Source organism: Osmerus mordax, chromosome 23 (assembly GCF_038355195.1).
Source record: "Osmerus mordax isolate fOsmMor3 chromosome 23, fOsmMor3.pri, whole genome shotgun sequence".
Lineage (NCBI taxonomy): Eukaryota > Metazoa > Chordata > Actinopteri > Osmeriformes > Osmeridae > Osmerus > Osmerus mordax.
This window is the reverse complement of record NC_090072.1, coordinates 3,034,488-3,054,604: the sequence shown is the minus strand read 5'-3', so window position 1 is coordinate 3,054,604 and position 20,117 is coordinate 3,034,488. Positions and strand designations below refer to the sequence as shown.

Here is a 20,117-nt window from a genome sequence, read left to right as displayed (position 1 = left end):
TGATATGAACTAAATCCAGAATGAGATCATTTGTCATCTTAAATTACTACAATCAAACGTTTAGTTTCTTGCCAACTACATAACCATAATTCTAACCATTAACTACAACCAACCTGCAAGGAGGTTCCAGTTCGGCTCAACTGAAAAAAAAAGTTATGACAGCTAGTTTACAACTGTTGGACTGATCTTACATGGAAACAAGTGTTTTTATGTTGGATATCAAAGCTCTAAATCAGATATGTACCTGATGTCTGATTACTTGACCCTGCATCAGATGCCAACTCTGAAAGTGAACCTAGGACAGAGAAAGCAATTTGTAGGCAAAGTACAGTCCTAGAGAGTCAACGCTATAGGATAACCACAGACCTTCCAACATTTATTTGATATACTGGATAGTGTAGTAATGCTAAAGTTCTAACATCATAGGTACTCAGTAGTTTTTATGTTGGATGTCAAAGCTCTAATCAAATATGTACCTGATGTCTGATTACTTGACCCTGCATCAGATGCAAACTCTGAAAGTGAACCTAGGACAGAGAAAGCAATTTGTAGGCTAAGTACAGCCCTAGAGTCAACACAATGGGATAACCACAGACCTTCCAACATGTATTTGATATACTGGATAATGTAGTAATGCTAAAGTTCTAACAGCATAAGGTACTCAGTAGTTTGGCTTCCCTTGTTACCATGAACTCAGCTTGATTTTAATAACCTAAATTTTCTTCAATGAAGATTCCATTGTTCAGTTCAATAAGAAGGTAGACATGGACACAACCGAACACAGATTAACAAATTTAAGTAGAAATACTCACCAGAAGATTCTAACACTTGTCTCTCTAAACGTACAATGTAATAAACTGAAAACAAAGAAACGTCAAGGTCAAAAGCTTCACATAGCGTTTTACAAATCAACTTTCAACACTGGTGGCAATGTACAGTATGAAAACAGAAGCCCTAACTAACAAATATACAGATAAGCAAGGCACCCACCACAAGCACCAAGTCCACAAACTAGCAAGACTGTGACTGTAGTCCAAATAGGGACGAGCAAAGGCATTCTTGAAGCTCCTAACAAGAATAAAAGGTCAATTTAGATGTTACGTTAAATTACAGCCCCGCTATCGTATTACAATTTTTGTTCGCACAGTGAATGGAGAAAGTATTATATCATAAATAGGAAAGGAAACGACGACACAATTCTTGGACATAAATAGTTGCAACAAAGACTTACTTACTGGGATGGCCAAGATGAAGATGGAATTAAAACAGGTCGACTATTACTCAACTCACCTGTGGAATGCTTAATTGCAATTAACTGCCATTGCAACAAAGCGGTTTTTATTTCTCGCCAGTCAGTAGGAGAGAGTATGGTGTCACAAATGAAACATTTGCATTGAAACAAAATATTTGGTCAATTAAATACTGATTTCGGATACCTTGAAACCCTTTATATGCTCATTTTAAGAAGTCCATCCACCAGTGCCCTGCAACTTCCAGATTTGTTTTTGTGCTTAGTTGTCCGCAGTTCACTGAACTGAGTTCAGTGTGCGTCACCTGGATAAAACAGACATTATTAAAAACACCACATAATGCCATATCCTACACGGTGAACACGTTCGGTGCAGAATTCAAACTTCATCTAACAATTATGCCTCACCTTCGGCCCGGTTGCCCCTTCTTCTAGTCTGAAAAGTTTTAAAGGGACTTTTATTTTGGAAAATAAATAGGCGCTCTTCCGGATCCCTTCCTCCAAACGTCCCCCAGCGGTTTCCGTCCATCTCGGTTCATAGCTGCACGAATCTAATAATTTTTTATTTAACTACTCATAACTGCACATATTTAAGAGTTATAGATTCAGTTACTTATTTTACCAAACTATTTATAACAGTATTGTTAAACATTATTATTTGTGGGTCCGTTTGTACCACCCGCACTAAATGGTTCGACTTGAACGTAGCTATCTAATAACCTTTCACCCATATACCCTGCTTGTCAGTAGACTGTTGCATGCAGAGAGCAAAGGTAAGTCATTTTTCAACTGGCTAACACATTTGACTTCGAATACGCGATTTAGCAACAACAACAAAAACCTTAATCAGATAGTAGTCTGACGCTGTCAACGCGTCTGATCATAAGTCGAGCCGTGGCGTTAAACTGTGAACTGCCATTTCACAGGTAATGCTGCGAAGTGTTTATAGAAGCCTTATGACGAATCCTGTCAGCGGGCTTAGGAGAATGTCTCAAAGCAGTCTCGCTGGAAAAGTTGCCATAGTGACAGCCTCCACAGATGGGTAAGAGTGCGTCCATCCCAGTGATCTCTCCTTGGATGTGCATTTCTGATGGGCAACTTTGAAAAACCAGTCCCACTCTCTCCCCCTCCCACTCTCCCTCTCCCTGTCCCTCTCCCACTCTCTCCCTCTCCCACTCTCTCCATCTCCCCCTTTTGTCTTTCAGAATTGGTCTTGCTGCAGCTCAGGCACTAGGCCATAGAGGAGCCCATGTGGTAGTGAGCAGTAGGCGGCAGGCTAATGTTGACAAGGCCGTGAGCCTGTTGCAGAGTGAGAACATACAAGCCACTGGGACCACCTGTAATGTTGGCATCAGCGAGGACAGAGAGCGCTTAATCAACATGGTGAGGAGAAATCCTTAACGTCCACTGGCCTGCCTCACACTTAATGAACTGTGTATTTCCAGTAAGGTGCTACACTAACTTGACTCAGGTTTTCATGAATAAATCAACTTTGACTCATGAATAAATCAACTTTGACTCGGCGTTACTGCTGTGAGCAGGAGCTTCCTGACGACTGACTTATAGTTCACCGTTGTTGTGTCCAGACAGTGGAAAAGTGTGGAGGTGTAGACATTCTGGTTTCCAATGCAGCTGTCAATCCCTACTTTGGAAACATCATGGACTCCACAGAGGAAGTGTGGGATAAGGTGCCCTAACATTTACAATGCGACATGTTAGTGCAAATTTGTACTTGCATTTGAGCTACTGATCTATCTGATGTTAAGAACTGGGCTATATCTATCTATGTGTGTGTGTGTGTGTGTGTGTGCTACACCCTTGCTCTAGCGCCACGCCAATAATGGAATCTCTCCAACCTTTCCGTCAGATCCTAAGTGTGAATGTCAAAGCGGCTTTCCTCATGACAAAGCTAGTGGTGCCTCACATGGAGAAGAGGGGGTGAGTAAAATAGTGGAAGCTGCTGTTGTGGTATTCAGCTCCCTGATTTGTGCAACGTCCACAGATCCACAGTGAATGATTGACTACATGGTGGTTGTCTTCCAGGGGCGGCAGTGTGGTGATTGTGTCGTCTGTGGCTGCATACCAGCCCATGCAGGTGCGTGAGGTCATAATGGGCACCCCAAATCTTTCAAGTAAAAAGAAAAAATAGATGGAGGGCTACTTTTTGGTCATTCATTTTTGGTGGTTTCAACTCATCGAGTCAAACATGAGCTCGATTTAAGACATGTCATCAGTTTTCTTTGTAGACACCTGAAAAATGTGGTCTTGAGTTTTAGTTGGTGTTTTTGGGGGATAAATATTTTGTATTGTTAGATAATGTCCCTGTGTGAGTTGTACTGGAGCCGTTCTGTGTCCTCCCCCAGGCCCTGGGTCCGTACAGCGTCAGTAAGACAGCCCTGCTGGGACTGACCCGAGCCATGGCTCCAGAACTGGCCCAGCTCAACATCCGGGTCAACTGTGTGGCCCCTGGGGTCATCAAGACCCGATTCAGCTCTGCGGTGAGGGGTCCTCCGTTCATCCCCATCGCACCCTCATCTTCCCCGTCCTCACTCCCTTCAGGGCTGACAGAAATCGGGTTGGATCTGTTGCCATAGTGCTTCTCGTTTATCAGTCCACCACAAGGCCTATTCCACTTTTTTCCCTCCTTGATGTGCTGACAAAACCTTCAAAGGGGACCTAAAAGGTCTTGCTGGGATGACGTCATCTAGTGGTTTTATGTCTGCGCTTACACGGCTGTGTTCTTTCCACAGTTGTGGCAGAATGAAGACGTAGTGGACGAGTTCAAAAAGCAGCTCTGCATTAAAAGGTTAAGTCAACTTTTATCTGCTCTGCACAGTCGTTACAGAATGTTTTTCCACTTTCAGATCTCAGTAATGATGTGGACCCCTTCAGTGAATTTACCGTTTTACCCTGTTGGTGAAGGCTGGGGGGCCTGTGGTACGTGGTTTGGAAAGAAAATGTAAAATGTTTTTTTGTCATTTTTCTCAGGATTGGAGAGCCAGAGGAGATTGGCGGCGTGATTGCTTTCCTGTGCTCAAAGGAAGCTTCCTACATGACTGGGGAGACTGTCTCGGTGACAGGGGGAATCAGCTGCAGGCTGTAAAACTGGACCATTTCAAACCCAGCCATAATCAAGTCTTGAGATATAGACAATTGAGACATCTCAAGACATGCTGCCAACATAAAGTTCTTACTTGTCCATCTATATGCAAGGAAAGCACCCATTTCACAAAATGCTTACTTTTTGCTAACATCACCAGATGTAGCTTGGCTGAACGGAAGCTAAGGTCCACTGATCAACAATGATTTGACAGTTTTCTTGGCACACATTTTGTAAACTTTCTATAAGTGACTTATGACGTGCCTTATATAAAACACTTTTCACATTCTAAGGATTGACAGATATACAAGATTTATCAAGTGATTCTATATGGAGAAATGTAACATTAGACAAAATATAGTTTAAATTAAATTGTTGACAGAAGCTGAGGTAACATATTACAGTAGTAAATATCAAATGAAAATGATCTAAACTGTAAACTTAATTTCATGAATGTAAATACCCAAATCACAAAGAACTTGCTATGTTAATGTCCAAACATGTTGAATACACAATTTCTGTTTTCTGAAATCAAAACTATAAAAAAACAAAACTTTTCTATATCTTACCTTCTTCTTGTCCAAATATACCCAACTAAATCCCTGGCAGGATTGAAACGCCATCAGTTTTCACTGGTATATTTATCGTATAAAACTACATTACAGCACCCTGAACTGAATATGAAAGATAGCTTAGCACCAGCCTGGCTGATGGATAAGGACGTTTTTGCTACGGCAAAAAAAGTAGCCATGAGAAGCCTCACCTGTATAGAAGATATATTTATTAGAATAGTTAACAACTGTCATTCATATTTAATAAGGGATATACACATGACAATACAACAAAATAACATTTGGCATAATTTAATTTCCATTTCACATACATTATCACTTCCTAGACTGCACACGACTGTAAAGAATAATAAAGTTATGCTTTTATTAGTTACATTTACATTTAGTCATTTTAGTTCATCCGAATTAAAGAGCTTAGATAGTCTCCTTGTTAAATCCAACTCCGTTAAGTTTTCTCAAGTTGTCATCTGTGTCCGTTGCCAGGCGACAGTAGGTCCCGTCGAGCCAATCCGGGCCTCCAGAATTCTCTCAGGGTGGGAACGTATGTGTCGTGTTTAGTCTTGTAGTAGCGCTTAACAAACAGCTGGAGGAGACAGACATGCCGTTAGAAAGAGGGGCAAGGCGCAAATAAACGATACGTGGCAGCAACTGATGTGGTGGTTTTGACAAAAGCGATCATACTCTGCCTTTAAAATTTTTGGTTGCTTCATCCTCCGAGTCCACTATGATGTCATCGCCTGATTCTGTAGGGGCCGGGGATATTTTAGCTAACGGGCATAAACAGGGAAAACAATAGACATGTTAAACAAATCACAACCTTCACATAGCTTCTAAACACTTGACTGAAATAACTGTAAAGCTTTCACAAACACACCTGTGGACCCTCACCTGAGTTTGTCTGTACAGAGAGGGAACTGCCCAACACTGGGGGCATGGCACAGTTCCTGTACAGGTCAATGAAACAGGAATGAGGACTGATCAGATTATCTACACAGGAACAGTCGTTGACTGAAAAACGAACATGCCATCACGAATACGGATGTGTGTTACTGTCATGGCGGTTTTCTTGTCTTTCACTCACTCTTTATCAGCCACTTGTGGCAACTCTGCACCGTGTCTCAGAGCTCTGGAGATCCTCAGCCCTGCTCTCGCCTCCTTCGTCCTCTTGACCGACCTCCCGAGGAACCGCCTGGTTTGTTTCCCGTTGCCGTGGGAACACAGAGCCGGAGAGGTCATGGGCGGAGGAGCGGAGGCTGCCTCGCCCAGCCTGCACAGCAACACTCTGGGCTGGCAGCGGAGACAAGCCGTCACCAAGGACGACAGGGTCACGTCTTCCGGTAGTTTCCGGGCTGAAGCGTCGGATCTAGCCGTGCGATCGTTCATTAGGGCGCCCTCGGACGCCCCCTCTCTCCCGGAAACGCTCTCTTCATCAGACTCGCTCTCCCCTGAGGACCTGCTCTCTCCGTCTTTCGCGGCCCTCCTCCTTTTAGTCCCTCGTCCGGCGTTCGTCTCGTCATCCTTCTTTGTACCTTTGGATCCCTCATCTCTTGTTTTCTTTCCAGGTTTGTGTTGGGCTGCACTTTTCCCCTGAACATGCATCTCCTCCACCTCCTCCCTTGCTGTGTTACCTAGATGTGTTGAGATCTGTTTGACCGCTGTGTATTTGGAGCTCCCAGTTGAATCTGACTGTTCTAAAGAGTCTCTTAAACTGACAGGAACACTTCCTGCTCTCCTTCTAGCTGCCAACATGATTGGCAGGTCTTTGGTGGACATCAGTCCAATCACTGGCTCGATGAATGGCGAACTGTCCCTGGGCCGTTTGTGATTGGTCGCTGGTGGTCCAGTTTGCATGACTCTGGAACTGGATTCCTGCACTCTTCCGGATAGAGGCAGAGACAGCGAGGAGAGGATGGTGTCGCCCAGGCAAGGCGGGAGGGACGCTGGTGAAGCAAAACAAAATAGAACGAGTCAGGAAGACTTGACACGATGCACAACGGTTTGAGTGATATTTATTTAGTTATTTGGTCCCACCTGCTGGTTCAATGTGGCCCAGACAGCTCTGGTGCTGAAGCAGAGCCTTCATCTGCTGGGGCTGGGAGGCAGCCAACACACACTCCTCCATGACAGAGGGGGCAACATTGAGCCAGGAGGACACTGTCTGAAATCACAAAAAGGAAAGATAACACAGGGCTTTGATACAAATAACCAGTTGCCATCAATTTAACAGGAATTATGGGGATAACTAACAGCTGTCAACTACAATGATTAACTTTTCCAAATTAATTGTGCTTGGTAATGGTATTGTTTGTCAAATCTTCTTGACTAGAACCATGGGCAATTTTGAGCATTACAAAGACTGAACAACAAAACAAAAACTGAGATGAAGTAAACAATAACAACAAAGTCAACAGGAAGACAGCACAGGGTTGCCATAGCAACGACAAAACAAAGTGGTCTGGTGGTGTCCCAGTAGCCTCCCTACCTGAACAAAGTTGGGCACAGGCAGTAGCTGGTCCAGCCTGACTAGAAACTCCCACAGGAGCTTCTCTAGCTGCAGGTCAAACTGAGGCCCATACTCTGTGAGAAACTCCTCCTTAAAACAGTGAGGAGACAACGACAATATCAGACAGGTTCCCAGGGCAGTGAGTCTATTTTTTGGGGGAGGGGGAGGATTTGAGTTAAGCACGTTAGGTTTTCTGAGTAGAATTAGTTGATAAAAGCTCACGAGTCTGACCTTGTAGAACTGTTCTCTCTCTGTGGGATCTCTCAGGATGGTTTGGACAAAGTCATGGAAGTTAGTTACTGCTGCCTCGATCTTGACGTCCCTCTTCTGAAATCAAAACGCACAAAGACGCATAGTAGCGTAGCCGTTCTCTCAGGACTGAACCGTTTTGGGTTCCTCAAAAAAGATAACATCCCAAATACTACAGAAGAACCTAAATGTGAGTTCAACTAGGTCTGTGTAGAGTCGAGTTCACTTGAAGGAAAAGTTGCCATTATTGGTGGGGAGGTTTCAAAGGTCTCTTGACATTGGTTGGGACCTAAGCTTGGAGGTCAAGGCCAAAACCCAACTAACCGTTTTAAGAACGGAGGACAAGGTGACAGGAACACGTATCCTTTCAAGATGAGGAAGGATGGTGTTTGGATCCGGCAAGTCCTGACCACGACACAGCTCCAGGATAAGCTGGGAATGAAAAGGTCAAAGACCAGACAGCAGAGGACATGATACATTTCCATTTGACAACCCTGTGTAAAATCATATTAATCGTTTTTTACCACTCATCACTCCAGCCATACTCCTCATGTGTACAACTATATTCCTAAAACAGACCTATACCGAGAAGCATAGAGAACTGGGTTCTCATCAGATGGAGCAGAATGACCATGCACCTAACACCCACGCATTGTTCGTCACCCAACATCCCCATAAATGTGCTACCTACCCGTGCTCTTAGCCCCAGCCCTAGCTTGGCCTGGTGTCGGTTGGTGAGCAAACCTGGAGCTGTCTCGCAGGAGGAGGTAACAAACTCCTCCAAAGTCCCATATTGCATCACGTCCCTCTCTTTCATCACTTTCCACATGGCTGCACAGACCAGCCGCACAGGTGGGACAAGGAGACGCAGGGCTTGGAGGGGCAAGGGGTCATCTACTGTGGGAGGGGAACGAGAACGCAAATTGGAGGAATTATTTTACATTACGCTTATCGACACGATTCTAGCTCATTACTAACTGAATTCGAACTTATTAAACGTGGCCATTGTTAGTATTGGAAAAAGTTAGGTTACTTGTCTCTGATACCCTGCAAGCGTACCGGTAGTTCTTCTAGCCACAGTACTACACTAGCAAGCTAATGTAGCTAAGTTAGCTGACAGGCAGAGAGGCTGTAAATCTGTCACTGAACCTCAAGTTATCTTCTAGTTCTGCCCAGACAAAACAATAGGTGAGAAATGCCATAAAAGAAATTGCGGTATCGCTATGATACAAAAAGCTTGTATTTACCCTTCTTTGACGACGGTTTTGCCATTTTTGCCTCCGAAGTTCACTCTTCTTTTCGTCTGGTTGTTAGCAAAAGCTAATTTGCAAGTATCAGATAATTAACTTGTCACTTTTAAACTGGCTAATGGGAAGACATGGAAATCATCGATATAGTAGAGTAAATAAATACCTATAAAACGTTTGTTTGCATTTGATTAGAAATGACACACACCGCTCCGAACAAAACAATTATTTCTCTCCCGCCTTCGTGACATACGCAAAGAACCGGAAATGATGTAGACGTACGTTTACAAATATATTTAGATATTTAATTAGCCAAAAGTTTGTGATGTTTAATTACAAACTCTCATTTAAAAAAGTTGTTGACAAAACGTTTGTTGATTTGTTGACAAACGCGCGCTAACAAACACAAATAGAAACATACAAACAACACTGGACTTTGGTCTATACAGGTCTGAATCTGAATCATAAATTCGCAGAGTAAAGTCCATCTAAATGTGATTGCTGGGTCAAACACGAGCAGGACGAGGCCACAACAGTCAGAATCACTGTTGGGTAAGAAAAACAGACTGAAGGCAGTCTAAAACTGAGAATGGAATCAACATCCTTGCTGTTAAAGTAAGTTTATTGTACCTTCCTTATATCATCTTAACACAAGTAACACAAGGGGGAAATTATAGCTTCTTTTGTTTAATGTATACTGTAATAGGCCTACTGTTGTCTTCCTCTGGTGATGCCATTTGTTGCTATATCCATAGCAAAGATTATAATATTTATTAGGAGTTACTATTTCAACTTCTCTTTTCAATCTCTATCTTTCTGTCTCCTGTGTACATTTACTTAACGGCACTCAGTGATCCCACACCTTATCTCAACAGTATGAGCACAAGAGTGTTACGCAACATTGTGGTCCAGCCAATTTGATGACCGCACCAATCTGTGCTTTTCTTCCTCAGGTCCGTGTCCAGGCGAGTGTGGTCTCCCACCCAGAGGCCGTTCAGAGTGTGCTGTCATGCCAGGGTGACCAAGAAGGGCGTCACTGCAGGGACCCTGGAGGAGCTGAGGGAGAAGGTGAGGGAGATGGAGTATGAGTGTGTGTGTGACAGAGAGAGAGAGAGAGAGAGAGAGAGAGAGGAGAAACTAGTTAGCAGCATGAAAATTAGATACATTCTCCTAGATACATCAGCAATGTATCAAAGTAAACTCGCAGCACGGCAGGATAGAAAAGCGCCTGTTAGTGTCGGTTTAAAACCTGCTTCAAACGACAACGATTCCAAATCCAGAGACACCGAACGGAACTCCGCGATGCAGCATGCAACTGTCAACAACAGCATTCTGAGTGTCTCCGTTTGTCTCCGCCACCGAGTGCAGGTCTGCCAGGCGCTGCTGCTGTCCATGTCGACCATGTCCTTGTCCCTGGTGTGTGAGGAGGACGGGACAGAGGTCAACTCTGAGGACTTCCTCATGTCCCTACCAGACAACACTGTGCTCATGGCCCTGGAACCTGAACAGACATGGAGACCTGCCAAGGTATGAATGTCTAATGTTGTCATGTTCTACTCAGTAGGTGTGCCTCAGTGGGACAGGGCGTAGGTCTTATATTACTTTACCTAACCTACTACGTGTATAGATAAGTGTTTACATTTCCAAAATGGCAAGTAAAGCTAGATACATGTGTTCTGTGCATCTTAGGCAGATGCCAAATGTACTCACAAACAAGCAAGTATCAGATGTGACGGTTTGTTTCTTTGTGAATTTTCATTTCACTGTCAATATCATAGGGTGCAGTGCCCCTCAAACAGCTGCACAACGCCAAGCCTCGCACAGGAAAAGACATTGCCCGGGTGACCTTTGACCTCTACAGGCTGAACCCTAAGGACGTTTTTGGTTCTTTGAGCGTCAAGGCAACCTTCCGAGGCCTGTATTCTGTCAGTGCGGACTTTAAATGCCTCGGGCCCAAGAAACTCATCAGGTCAGTGGAGGGAACTAGAGATCACTTCCGATCCTGATCATGATGAAAATTCAAGGCTTACCCACCCCAACAGTTGGTGACACTCAAACAGTTTTGTCCCTTTTTGCTGCCAACTGTTAAGGGCTGTTGCAAATGCACGTTATCTCACACACACACATTATATCACATTTACATTTAGTCATTTAGCAGACGCTCTTATCCAGAGCGACTTACAGTAAGTCCAGGGACATTCCCCCCGAGGCAAGTAGGGTGAAGTGCCTTGCCCAAGGACACAACGTCATTTTGCACGGCCGGGAATCGAACTGGCAACCTTCAGATTACTAGCTCGATTCCCTAACCGCTCAGCCACCTGACTCCAATATCACACAGTACAGACAATGACCCTCTCTCTCCCTTGTCAGAGAGGCGCTTCGCGTGGCCTCCACCCTGCTCCAGGCAGCGGGCCACATGCTGATCTCCTCCGCCTCTGTCATCCGCCGCATCATCGAGGGAGCCGAGATCTGGCACACCCAGAGGCCCGAGGCCGCCGAGTACTGGGACTGAGACTGCATCTTGTCATCCAATAACGGCCATTTTGTTCTAACAGAGCCTGTTCGAACAGGGGCCTGCGTGGTTGGATTCTCGATATAGATTTGCGATGCTGTTTGACCCAGTGTGGTGTCTATGAGCTGATTGTGCTGAACCATGACTACAGTGGAGATGACTGTTTGATGACAATCTTTTGTGTAAATAATGTAAATCATCATCAGTAATGTGACACAACTGAAGTTGTGTGTGTCTTGCGTTAGGAGCCCTTGCTGCTTTAGGGTCTGCTCCTTACATGTATTAATTGGGGCTATTTTTGTTTTGATTGTTCTGAGTAAATAAATGATATGCTGCAGAAAGCAAAACCAGTGACACCACGACATTTTTAAAGATACATATTTTACCTCTAAGCAAATTGTGATACTGTAACACTATAAGATACACAAATAAATAATGATAAACAACAACTCTACTTACAAACAACTAAGAGTCGAAATATCTGTTTATTGGTAACAATGTAAAAACACAGTTGACCAGAACAGAGAAATATCAAATATCAAACGTCATTCTTTTTCAACATATCTACTGGAGTTTAAAACTGGTATGTTAACAACTTAATGAGAGACACTGAATATAAAATACATAAGATGAATCCTCCTACCAGCACTAGCATGACTAAAAAACTCAAACTGAGTTTAAGTTAATTTGTTAACAGTGTGCCTTAAAATAAAAGTAAAAAAAAACAAAAAAACAAGAACAGATCTTGCAATAATCCGACGTCAACAACACGGGTTTCCGTGTGAACTGCAATCAAGAGACGGGTGGTGGTCAGTCAGCTGACCTCAGGTGACCGGAACAAAAGCAACCAGCCTCCTCTCATCCATCCAGAGAAGGAAGGAACCGGCTGAGCATCTGATGGACGTCTGACAGGTCCGAGTCTGGGCCCACATCCATCTCCAGCGCCTTCTTCCTCCGACCCCTTCTCCTGCCAGGACCTCGAGTGACCCTGGCCAGGACTTTCACCCTCTCTTCGGGCCTGATCCAGCGAGCCATGCCCTGCTTGACGTGGTAGCGCATGTCTCCGAACCACTGCGTGAGCTGCCGGCGGCTGAGCCCTGTCAGCCTCTGCAGACCATCGTAGTCCTCCGCCGTGGGCCACTGGAGGATCATGAAGGTCTCCCTCAGGAGCTGAAGCTGGAGCAGTGTCTTATTCCTCTGACGGTGCCCTCTCTCGGAAGACCCAGGGGAGGGGGGCACGGCCTGGGGAACTGGGGGAAGCGGAGAGACTGGTTCGCCCTCGACTTCTGTGGGAGAGGGGATCTCGTTGACGGTTTCTTGCCTTGTCTCGTTCTTCCAACTGTCGGAAACGGAACCGTCGTCGCCATGGCTGCCGTACGGAAACACACCGAGTGTCTCCTGACTGGCTGCTTGTACCGGAAGTTCCGGACACTTCTTGGTACACCCTTCACATTTGCTGTCCGCCGGACTGACGTCAGCCAAGTTGACAGAGCTAGTGGCGCCGACACCGTCATCACTTGAACTCTTTGCAGTTGAACCCGTCAAATCACCCGCCTCTGACTGGTGGGGTGGTGAGGTCAGGATTTGTGAAAATATTCGTTCACGGGACCGTTTCTGAAAGCGTTGGTTGTTGAACCACTTGCGAATATTCTTCATGCTGAGACCTGTCTCCTTGTGCAGAGAGAAAAGCTGCTCTTCGGAGGGCTTCTGGGTTTGCTGGAAACAATGCCTCAGTTTCTTGAGGTTGCCCCTGTCTGTTCTGACAGGCATGCAGTATTGTTTTGGAACAATTTTCTCCTTGCCTGTGACCTCCTTCTCTGACTGGCACCCAAACAACTTGGTCCGAGCCTCGCAGATTTCCTCACAGTCCCAGCTGATGCCGTAGCAGAGCCTCTGGGTCATGAACCAGACCCTGACCTGGTCCGGGTGCAGCAAGTAGCGGAGAGCTAGGGTGGTCATCTCTGGCAGGGTCGGATACGGGAAAATATCGAAGTGCTTCTCAAGCTCTGAAACCGCATCCCGGCCAATTTGTTGAGTTTTTTGTTCCGAACGTGCCCAGATAAGCCGCAGGTTCTCTGTGACTACAGGGAGGCACACCACGTGGTTTTGGTTGAAGCGGAAAGTGGTTAGAGTGGGATCAACAGACTCCTGTCCCCGCTCCCAGACTGTGGGGAGGGGTTGGTCCAGAGTGGAGACCTGGTTAGGTCCGTTATCTCCAAAGATTGTTTTCGGTTTAGAGGTTAACCGTTCTGTCTTTTCTTGACAAACGGGAAACCATAATTCTGTTGCCTCTGGGGCACTGGTCATCTGTAAAAGTCACTCCTATTTTGGATTAGGAGAGAAAATGGGATCAGTTTTCAAATCGCAGCGTTTTAATCATGGTATGTGTGTGTGCCAGCCAATTTATTTCACAAAGCTCGAAATGAAGCTACTGATTTAACTAGCTAACTTAAGTAGCTAACTTTATTAGTCAAAGTTAGCTTGAAATTGCTAAATAAACCTCCTGGCTGACCTAGATGAAAAACTGGATGCACGTACCTGTCAGCTACTGCTAGCTAGCAGTAACTATGTCAATTTCTAAAACTGGAAGATTATTTTTTCAGATTTTGATCACTCATCGAAGAAAAGCCCAATCTGACGGTATCCGCTCCCGCTCACATTTGAGGTTTGGTAGATCATGGCAACCTCGCTCGCCAGGCAATAAGCTAATTAGCTATTGGTTCGTGTATTACAGTCCTCATGGATACAAGAGTACGGTTTTGTCTGTGTAGGCTACAAGTACCTTACTTTAAGTTTTAAAAATGTTGCCGAAGGTCGAGTGTTAAGCCGCATACAAAAGTAAGAGAAAACTTTAAAAGATCAGGCAGACGAAGCAGAATCGATCAAACGTTACTTGTCCCCGAAGCACAGGAAGCGAAAACCACTGGAAGGTATCTCTCCAGTAACAGGGTGGGAGACCTTAAGGAGCCTCATATGAAGTATTGGTAAAACAATTCAAGATTTCAAAGAAAAAAGAAGTGGAAAATCTGATAAATATAAATTGAAAGAAACATTTAAGAAGGAAAAAACTAAACAAAAAAACAATACTAGATGGAATGCTTTTTTATTGGTCAAGAGTAGATAAGACTTATGGTATATAATGTTGAGCTAGAGGCTAAATATACTAACAGCAAATTATGCTTTTAGATATTAAAACAACTAACAGTAACTGCCATCATGGAAAGATCATATTCAGTCATATTAAAACGTAATATGATGCATAGACAAACGAAATACATAAGAGATAACAACTGTAACGTAACGCATACAGAGTAATACTTTGCAAGAGGGATCTAAAATGATGGAATGGAACCTAACCATAGGTAAAACTCAATACTGTATATCTTTGCCATTGAAAGATATTTTGATGTCCGAACATGCTTTGGCCATTTGTAAAAACTGTGAAGTAGAAGTCTGTTGTTTGTCACACCATAAGGCTCTAGAAATTGTACTACTGTATATCTCTGAATATATATATATAAATTTATATACTGTATATATGAATATATTTTCTAAAACTATTTAAATCCACTTATAAGTGCCATGTAGTGAATTTTATTTCCTGTCATTCAAATTTGCCATTTAAAGTCAGTATTTTGACTGAAATTTTTAAAAATTACAGCAAACAGCAAATAAATTTGACTTTTTGATAACAGTTTGCAAGAAAGGTCATCATTAACTTGAGCATGTACTGCAAACAGGAAATTTCCTTCCAGCTTGGCGGTAAGAAATGAGAGTGCATAGATGAGATGGCAAAATAACAAGAAGAGCTTATATTAAACAGCTTAAGAGCAACTGCAGAAGATGTCAGGCTACCTCTCAACCGAAAGACCTGTACATAAGGCCTCTGGAGTTCAATGGGAATGAATAAGCAACATTAGACGTTGAAAACCTTCTAAAACCCTCAAGTCAGATATACAGTAGTATTCCTAAAATGCTCCTGAATTATGCATTGGTTCACGTGGTTAAAAAGGTAAGACTTTACGCTGTCTGGTGAAGTACAAGAAGTGGAAACGTGTGGGTGTCATACATAGACAACATCCATGTGACAAAAAGAGATAAGAGAAAGCAAAAGAGTGGTCAGGCAGCATGAACCCCCCTCCAATGCTGTTAGGCCCCGGTCCAGCCTGGGCCTCGCCTAGCTGTCATTGCCGAAGACGGTGTTCAGCTGCTGGGTGACCCTGATGAAGGTGGTCCTGCGGCTCAGCTCCTTCAGCTTTCCTGCCCCCACATAGGTGCAGGTGGATCGAACCCCACCCAGCACATCTCGTATGGTGACGTCAACGGGGCCTTTGTAGGGGACCTCTACCGTCTTCCCCTCTGACGCCCTGGAGAAGACAGAGAGAGAGAGAACATTTACATTTTAGTCATTTAGCAGACGCTCTTATCCAGAGCGACTTGCAGTAAGTACAGGGACATTCCCCCAAGGCAATTAGGGTGAAGTGCCTTGCCCAAGGACACAATGTCGTTAGGCTGGCCAGGAATCGAACCGGCAACCTTCTGATTAATAGCCCGATTCCCTAACCGCTCAGCCATCTGACCGCCAGAGAAAACAGAGACATGTTTGAGCGACCTTGTCTTCTTGGTCTTGACTTTGGTCATCTATGACCCTGCTGTTCTGTCTACCATACAAAACCTGCAGCAGGAAGCAATACAGTAATGCTGGAGATGTATGTTACTGTGATCATTATGTATAACAAGTTTCATCTATACATCAGTCTTTTACACTGAGAACACAGGGGGAACAGATTTCCCTGGAGGCCTGGGGAAAGTGATTCCCCCCCTGTATTTTACAGTCTGGCGATTTATAAAGCATGACCTAGACGCATGTCAAAATGCAAAAACACAAGAATTTAAAATTTTGGATAAGTCAAGTTCAGTTTGGGACGGTTCATTTTGCACTTCGGGACGGTACTGGGACATTGAGGAAAAGGGTTAGTTGCGAGCTGACCTGTACTCGGCCACGCCCCCCGCGTGTTTCTTCATGGCTGTGTCGGAGCTCATGCCGTAGAACAGCTTGTACTTCTTCCCGTTCTTCTCGATGACCTCGCCACCGCTCTCCTCGTGGCCCGCCAACATTCCACCCAGCATCACAAAGTCAGCCCCGGCACCTGCAGGTCACACGGCCACCACAAAGAAATCGAAGTAAAAAAAAAAAACGCTATCAATTACAACTGTGTCCTCGGTATAGAATGAGCGGCGCTAACATCAGATGCTGTGGAAGTTGGGCTCCAGCACAGGCTTATATGCTGGTTTCTATATCTAGAAGTCAGATGGCTGAGCGGTTAGGGAATCGGGCTATTAATCAGAAGGTTGCCGGTTAGATTCCTAGCCGTGCCGTGCCAAATGACGATGTGTCCTTGGGTAAGGCACTTCACCCTACTTGCCTCGGGGGGAATGTCCCTGTACTTACTGTAAGTCGCTCTGGATAAGAGCGTCTGCTAAATGACTAAATATAAAATATATAATATCTAATAAATAAAATATGATATGAAACTAATCCTACCAAAGGCCTTAGAGACATCTCCTGGACAAGTGCATCCACCATCCTGTATGAGATGAGAGAGAAAAAAAGAATAAAGAGAGAGATGCATGCGTAAAAAAAGGAAAAGTGTAAATACAGCTAGAGCAAGCGAATCTTGAGCACCAGATAAGAATGAAAAATGTCCTGATGTAGACATCATCCATTCTTATGTATATTTTAACCATGTGATAACAGTGCTTTGTGTTGTGCATTATGTAGTACAGAGTTCAGTAGAACGTACAGAGATGATGTGTCCACCGAGACCGTGAGCTGCATCTGCACACTCAATCACAGCGCTGAGCTGCGGGTATCCCACCCCAGTCTTCTTACGAGTGGTACACACTGACCCTGTACACACACACATACACACACACACACACAATAGAGGAAGGAGATCATTAGTTTGATTTTAAACTCTTAATAGATGTTTAAAAATGCTATTCTTCATGCTATACTTGAGTCAAGCTAAATATAATCTATCCATCTACTAGGTGGTCTGGTTGTGAAGTCACCTGGTCCGATGCCTACTTTGATGATGTCAGCGCCAGCCAGAATCAGTTCCTCCACCATCTCCCCGGTAACCACGTTGCCTGCCTGGGGTAGGGACAGTTCAATCACCATCAACTGCAATCACTACAATGCTGTAACCACATAATAACCCCTCAGGCTCTTTTCATGAGTGTGAGAAAAGGTGAGAGAGTGTGAGAGAAAGGTATAGCGAGGGAGAGACTAAAATAGATGTAGAGAGAGTGAGAGAGGCGAAAAAGAGAGAGGTAGAATTAGTGTGTGTGAGACTGTACATGGGTAAATGTTACGACTCAAACAAAGCATAAAAAGAGTGCCGCCAGTTTACCATGATGGTGTGCGATGGGTATTTCCCCCTCACGTCTTTGACAAAGTGGACAAAGTGCTCTGAGTAGCCGTTGGCGACGTCGACGCAGATGAACTGCAGTTTAGGCACGGCAGCTAGGATGGAACCCAGCCTGTCAAAGTCTCCCTCCCCAGTCCCTGTGCTGACAGCCACACTCTGAGGGGGAGACATTTACATTTAGTCATTTAGCAGACACTCTTATTTACATTTACATTTAGTCATTTAGCAGACACTCTTATTTACATTTACATTTAGTCATTTAGCAGACGCTCTTATCCAGAGTGACTTACAGTAAGTACAGGGACATTCCCCCTGAGGCAAGTAGGGTGAAGTGCCTTGCCCAAGGACACAACGTCATTTTGGCACAGCCGGGAATCGAACTAGCAACCTTCTGATTACTAGCCCAATTCCCTAACCGCTCAGCCACCTGACTCCCAGACTCTTATCCAGAGCGACTTACAGTAAGTACAGGGACATCCCCCCCCCCCCCCCCCCCCCGAGGCAAGTAGGGTGAAGTTCCTTGCCCAAGGACACAACGTAATTTGAAAACGTAAAACCGGTAACCTTCTGATTAATAGCCCGATTCCCTAACCGCTCAGCCATCTCACTCCCTGAGACGAAGAGAGGGACGCAGAGAAGCCGAGGGTGAGGGAGAGGGAAAGCAAGAGAGAGAGGGAGAGCATTTTGAGGCAGGAATAGAGGTGTGGTATGGTAGTCATACAGATACAACATACTAAGCTACAATTGGGAAACCGTTAAGCTGCAAGTTCATGTACACTCATGCAGACTGTGAGGCTCTACCTGTACACAGTCTGGATGCTGCGCTGCAAACTCCTTCCAGTCATCCACAGAGTAATGCTTGTGAATGGTGGTGAAGAGAGTGAACTAGGAGAGGAAAGAGAGAGACAACAATCTCAAAATCTTTCTAAGGCGGTACTTCCAGTAACTCCTGCCTTAGCAGGTAGTCACTTGTAAAACCAAGTTGTTTGTTCTGATTACACACTTTGACCTTGTCAATTACAGTAATTGTCTCGCATGTTTGAGGTATGAACTCTACCTGATTCAAGACCAGAGCCATCTGGAAGGTCCCAACGGTGTCCATGTTGGCCGCGACAATAGGGATACCTCTGTAGCTTCCTCCGGAGTTCCTGAAGGTGTAGCTCCTCATCAGGTCCACCTTGGAGGGGAGGAGAAGGAACAGGAGAAGAAGAGGGAGGTCAACTTTCAGGCACTGAAAGCCTAGTCCTAGTTTCAGCAGCCCAAAAGCAAATACTGACTTTATAACTGCGTATGAAAAACTAGTACAGTTCCTAAAATGTATGCAGTTATAAATAAATGATTAAAAATACATTTTAATTGGGCTTGGTCTTCTGAGGTGCATGTGGTGTAAATTGTTCTTTATTTAACTAAAAATATTTAAATACCTCACTACGTGACTTGAGAGTGCTTCGCTTAGGACGAAGCAACACGTCCTTGAAGTCCAGTTTGATGTCATTCTCAATGCGAGGCATACTAGCAACAATTACTGTTGAGACTGTGTGGATATCCTGGGGTGCTGATCTAAAATTGGGGTAGACATAACAATTAGGACACACTTTTCCTCTGTGGCCACTTGAAAACACACAAACACGCACAATGGTCTCATTTACTCAGACCCAGATCACGTAGCGTTATATCACATTTCTGTGTGGTATTCCATATGGAGCTGTTCCATCTTTCAGATTGTATGACAACATGCACGGCTACCACCAATCTTTTACACACTGGTAATAATCTACGAGTAATAATAATAACTCAGTAATAATTTATTGACGAAACTAGCTTCACGCTAGCTTAACTTTCCGCAGCAGCGTGTTGTATGAACATTACATTTACATTTACAGCGTGTTGTATGAAGTGCTCAGCGCACGCCAGAATCAATACCCAGTGAAAATCAAAAGGTCAGCAAGAACATCAGCTAGCAGTTATCAACGCTCAATATTAGCATGTGCTTTGTTAGCACAAAATAACAATTTAGGCTACGATTGTGTCACATATAATGTTAATTTTGTATATACCATGCCATAATCTACTTACGTTACCTTGTGGAATGTATGACAGATCGGAGTCAGTCTTCTCAATGCTTCCTAAACCACAACCGTCGTGGGACATGGTGCCGGATCTCGACTGTATTTTGCTCTTGTAGTTTATGTCGCCGATTTCATTGTTAATATGGTTCAGCAAAAGACTACAAACAAACTACTCGTTTTAC

General features: G+C 44.3%; 4 protein-coding genes across 7 annotated transcripts; 2 read left to right on the top strand and 2 right to left on the bottom strand.

Annotated features, from left to right (window-relative positions):
* Positions 1-1,758: 1,758 nt before the first annotated feature.
* Positions 1,759-4,916, top strand: dhrs4 (dehydrogenase/reductase (SDR family) member 4). The gene is made up of 9 exons (XM_067261374.1): positions 1,759-2,022; positions 2,176-2,291; positions 2,455-2,632; positions 2,836-2,937; positions 3,117-3,187; positions 3,293-3,344; positions 3,613-3,747; positions 4,000-4,055; positions 4,238-4,916. Exons 1-9 carry the CDS (start codon positions 2,008-2,010, stop codon positions 4,350-4,352), a joined length of 840 nt encoding a protein of 279 aa, XP_067117475.1. The 5' UTR covers positions 1,759-2,007; the 3' UTR covers positions 4,353-4,916.
* A 280-nt stretch (positions 4,917-5,196) lies between these two features.
* Positions 5,197-9,146, bottom strand: tinf2 (TERF1 (TRF1)-interacting nuclear factor 2). 4 transcript variants are annotated; one of them, XM_067261400.1, is made up of 10 exons: positions 8,921-9,146; positions 8,365-8,570; positions 7,998-8,105; positions 7,656-7,751; positions 7,404-7,514; positions 6,953-7,079; positions 6,003-6,861; positions 5,796-5,865; positions 5,603-5,664; positions 5,197-5,504 (listed from the first exon to the last, which is right to left on the bottom strand). In XM_067261400.1, the coding sequence occupies exons 1-9, from the start codon at positions 8,943-8,945 to the stop codon at positions 5,644-5,646; spliced, it is 1,623 nt and encodes a 540-aa protein (XP_067117501.1). In that variant the 5' UTR covers positions 8,946-9,146; the 3' UTR covers positions 5,197-5,504; positions 5,603-5,643. The 4 variants fall into 4 exon arrangements, with proteins under 4 accessions (XP_067117501.1, XP_067117498.1, XP_067117500.1 ...); XM_067261397.1 differs by having other exon boundaries at positions 5,603-5,688; positions 5,810-5,865; XM_067261399.1 differs by having other exon boundaries at positions 5,810-5,865.
* A 276-nt stretch (positions 9,147-9,422) lies between these two features.
* On the top strand, positions 9,423-11,961 carry cideb (cell death inducing DFFA like effector b). The gene is made up of 5 exons (XM_067261401.1): positions 9,423-9,535; positions 9,874-9,988; positions 10,289-10,447; positions 10,699-10,889; positions 11,291-11,961. The coding sequence occupies exons 1-5, from the start codon at positions 9,510-9,512 to the stop codon at positions 11,430-11,432; spliced, it is 633 nt and encodes a 210-aa protein (XP_067117502.1). The 5' UTR covers positions 9,423-9,509; the 3' UTR covers positions 11,433-11,961.
* Positions 11,962-14,896: 2,935 nt separating this feature from the next.
* On the bottom strand, positions 14,897-20,004 carry gmpr2 (guanosine monophosphate reductase 2). The gene is made up of 10 exons (XM_067261347.1): positions 19,948-20,004; positions 19,291-19,426; positions 18,924-19,043; positions 18,668-18,751; positions 17,849-18,022; positions 17,508-17,589; positions 17,237-17,343; positions 16,978-17,020; positions 16,423-16,582; positions 14,897-15,799 (listed from the first exon to the last, which is right to left on the bottom strand). The coding sequence occupies exons 2-10, from the start codon at positions 19,375-19,377 to the stop codon at positions 15,610-15,612; spliced, it is 1,047 nt and encodes a 348-aa protein (XP_067117448.1). The 5' UTR covers positions 19,378-19,426; positions 19,948-20,004; the 3' UTR covers positions 14,897-15,609.
* Positions 20,005-20,117: the final 113 nt, after the last annotated feature.

Bases quoted from the DNA above. Each gene is read 5' to 3' on its own strand.
- dhrs4 (XM_067261374.1), top strand. The intron at 3,345-3,612 runs GTGCGTGAGGTC...GTCCTCCCCCAG, and splicing joins CTGCATACCAGCCCATGCAG to GCCCTGGGTCCGTACAGCGT. The intron at 3,748-3,999 runs GTGAGGGGTCCT...TTCTTTCCACAG, and splicing joins AGACCCGATTCAGCTCTGCG to TTGTGGCAGAATGAAGACGT.
- tinf2 (XM_067261397.1), bottom strand. From the start codon at position 8,945: ATGGCAAAACCGTCGTCAAAGAAGG. The intron at 8,571-8,920 runs GTAAATACAAGC...CCCCTCCCACAG, and splicing joins AAAACCGTCGTCAAAGAAGG to TAGATGACCCCTTGCCCCTC. The intron at 7,080-7,403 runs GTAGGGAGGCTA...TTGTGATTTCAG, and splicing joins CTGTGCCCAACTTTGTTCAG to ACAGTGTCCTCCTGGCTCAA.
- cideb (XM_067261401.1), top strand. From the start codon at position 9,510: ATGGAATCAACATCCTTGCTGTTAAA. The intron at 9,989-10,288 runs GTGAGGGAGATG...CACCGAGTGCAG, and splicing joins TGGAGGAGCTGAGGGAGAAG to GTCTGCCAGGCGCTGCTGCT. The intron at 10,448-10,698 runs GTATGAATGTCT...TCAATATCATAG, and splicing joins AGACATGGAGACCTGCCAAG to GGTGCAGTGCCCCTCAAACA.
- gmpr2 (XM_067261347.1), bottom strand. From the start codon at position 19,377: ATGCCTCGCATTGAGAATGACATCAAACTGGACTTCAAGGACGTGTTG. The intron at 16,583-16,977 runs GTAGGATTAGTT...TGTGACCTGCAG, and splicing joins AGATGTCTCTAAGGCCTTTG to GTGCCGGGGCTGACTTTGTG. The intron at 15,800-16,422 runs GTCAGCTCGCAA...TGTCTTCTCCAG, and splicing joins GGGGGCGTGGCCGAGTACAG to GGCGTCAGAGGGGAAGACGG.